A 2,139-nucleotide genomic window follows, 5' to 3' on the forward strand; every position below is an offset into this window, starting at 1 on the left:
GGGACCCCGTCACCTTTCCTGGTCGCCGGGGCCTGCGCAGGGCTGGGTGGCGCAGGCAGGTCACTGCTGCAGGGGGTATGCTCAGAGTAGCAAGTGAATCTAAGGGGTTTTAGGGTAGTAAGTAAATCTCAGGGGTTTTAGGGTGGCTGGTGGTGGTTAAGACCAGACGAGGGGTCTGACTTCTTCCCTCGGGCTTTCGTGAAACCTGCTAGTAGGTTGTTTTTCCACCTCCCATTTAAAAAAAAAAAAAAGTCTTAATTTTTATATTCACCGAGCTGCTGCTTTTATATATAGTCACATGTAAAGAAGTCAATAAGGGAATAATGCAGAGCTGCGTTTAAAATGCATATGCTGGTGTTTATGTTGTGAATCTCCCAGATTCACCAACCATCAAGGTTAAAGATGGAATTAAATAGGAAGGGAGGCCTGAGCCGTAAGCAAGGATTACGTCTCGTTGTTTCAGACCATGTTCAGAGGCACAGCAGGCCTCTGAACCTGCTCTAGAAATAGTTCTAAATGAGGTATCATCTCTGAAAGCGAATAAGGCCATTGTATTTCCTATTGTCACAAAAGCTATATTGAACAGAGGCCTTCAAGTGTTCTTAACTTACTCCTTTTCTTCTGTTTTGAAGGTAATTAGAGTGACGGGTTTTATGAAAGGACTTTACACAGATTTTGAATTGAAATCAGATAACGTTAAGGTGGGTATGAAACTTCCTTATTTATTTAGCTGTAATATTCGTATTCTTTGAAACTTGCCACAAGGTACTTTTGGTCTTTTCTGCATTCAACATCAAGGAGCTGTCTTTAGTTTTATGAAGAAACTGTAAAAGCTATTGCCTGTTGGTTATATTATGCATGGGGTGAACACCGATAGATTGCATTTGTGGATGTGACACAAACAAGCTGTTGTGTGTAAAGAACTGTTTCTGTAAAGATCTCAAAACAGTGAGGGTTAATCTACGACCAGGTCTGGGTTTCCAAAATACTGTTGTGTTACTGATGAAAAGAATCAGTATGTAGAAAGATTGCCTTAAAGTAGTTAGGCATTGGTAATAAATCACAAATACTAGAAATCCACACACAGCTTTTTAAGGAGTCTTGTGGTCTCTCAATGGAATGTATGATTTTATATTTATTGCTTTATAGATGTGTGTGTATACACACACACACACACATATATATACTGTATACAGATATACAGTAAATATTTTTGCTTAATATCCCAGGACTTGCTGAGGCATTTGTCTAGTATATGCATTCCACAATAGGTTTATTACAGTATACAAATGGCTAATTACTGAAAGAGGAGGTTAATGTTATTACTGAAAAATGGTTTTCTTAAGTACAAGGGTGACTTTAGTCTCTGTTTGCTGCTCTTCTGTTGTCTGCCTCTTTGCTGAGCTGATGCTGACTTCAACTACCAACTTGATTAGAACCTTTGGTCGCTTATTCATGGCAAATAACGCAGTGTTTGTATGTTGCTAGTTAGACAGCTGCATCTGTTGGTGATTGTTTAACATAGCACCTGAAAGTATTATAATACAGCCAGTTGCATGGATGTTTTGTGCACTTCTTGCAGCTAATTATTGATCTGATACGTACGTTTATTTCTGTGACTGTTCTTATTGTTGTTGGGATAACTAAAATCTAAATTAGGATTGTTGGTTTTGTTGGTACTGTCCCTGGTGAGGAGAGGCAGCGGGGTGGCTCTGTATGTTGGGGAGTGTTTCGATTGTCTAGAGCTCAACGATTGTGATGATGATACGGTCGAGTGTTTATGGGTAAGGATGAGGGGGAAGGCCAACGAGGCAGATATCCTGCTGGGAGTCTGTTAGAGACCACCCAGCCAGGATGAAGAGGCGGATGAAGCATTCTACAAGCGGCTGGCAGAAGTCTCACAGTCGCTAGCCCTTGTTCTCGTGGGGGACTTCAACTTCCCGGACATCTGATGGAAATACAACACGGCAGAGAGGAAACAGTCTAGGAGGTTCCTGGAGTGTGTGGAAGACAACTTCCTGACACAGCTGGTAAGTGAGCCTACCAGGGGAGGTGCCTCGCTCGACCTGCTGTTTACAAACAGAGAAGGACTGGTGGGAGATGTGGTGGTCGGAGGCCGTCTTGGGCTTAGCGACCATG

At 42.2% G+C, this 2,139-nt stretch overlaps 1 protein-coding gene across 1 annotated transcript in view; it reads left to right on the plus strand.

Moving 5' to 3' along the window:
* Positions 1 to 2,139, plus strand: part of TRAF3IP1 (TRAF3 interacting protein 1) — a 58,440-nt gene that overhangs the window by 7,813 nt on the left and 48,488 nt on the right. Inside the window, exon 2 of the mRNA XM_019472713.1 lies at positions 633 to 701. Within this exon, the coding sequence (XP_019328258.1) occupies positions 633 to 701 (69 nt within the window). The remainder of the gene's footprint in view (positions 1 to 632; positions 702 to 2,139) is intronic.

Source organism: Aptenodytes forsteri, unplaced genomic scaffold, assembly GCF_000699145.1.
Source record: "Aptenodytes forsteri isolate BGI_AS27 unplaced genomic scaffold, ASM69914v1 Scaffold443, whole genome shotgun sequence".
In the NCBI taxonomy this organism is placed as follows: Eukaryota; Metazoa; Chordata; class Aves; order Sphenisciformes; family Spheniscidae; genus Aptenodytes; species Aptenodytes forsteri.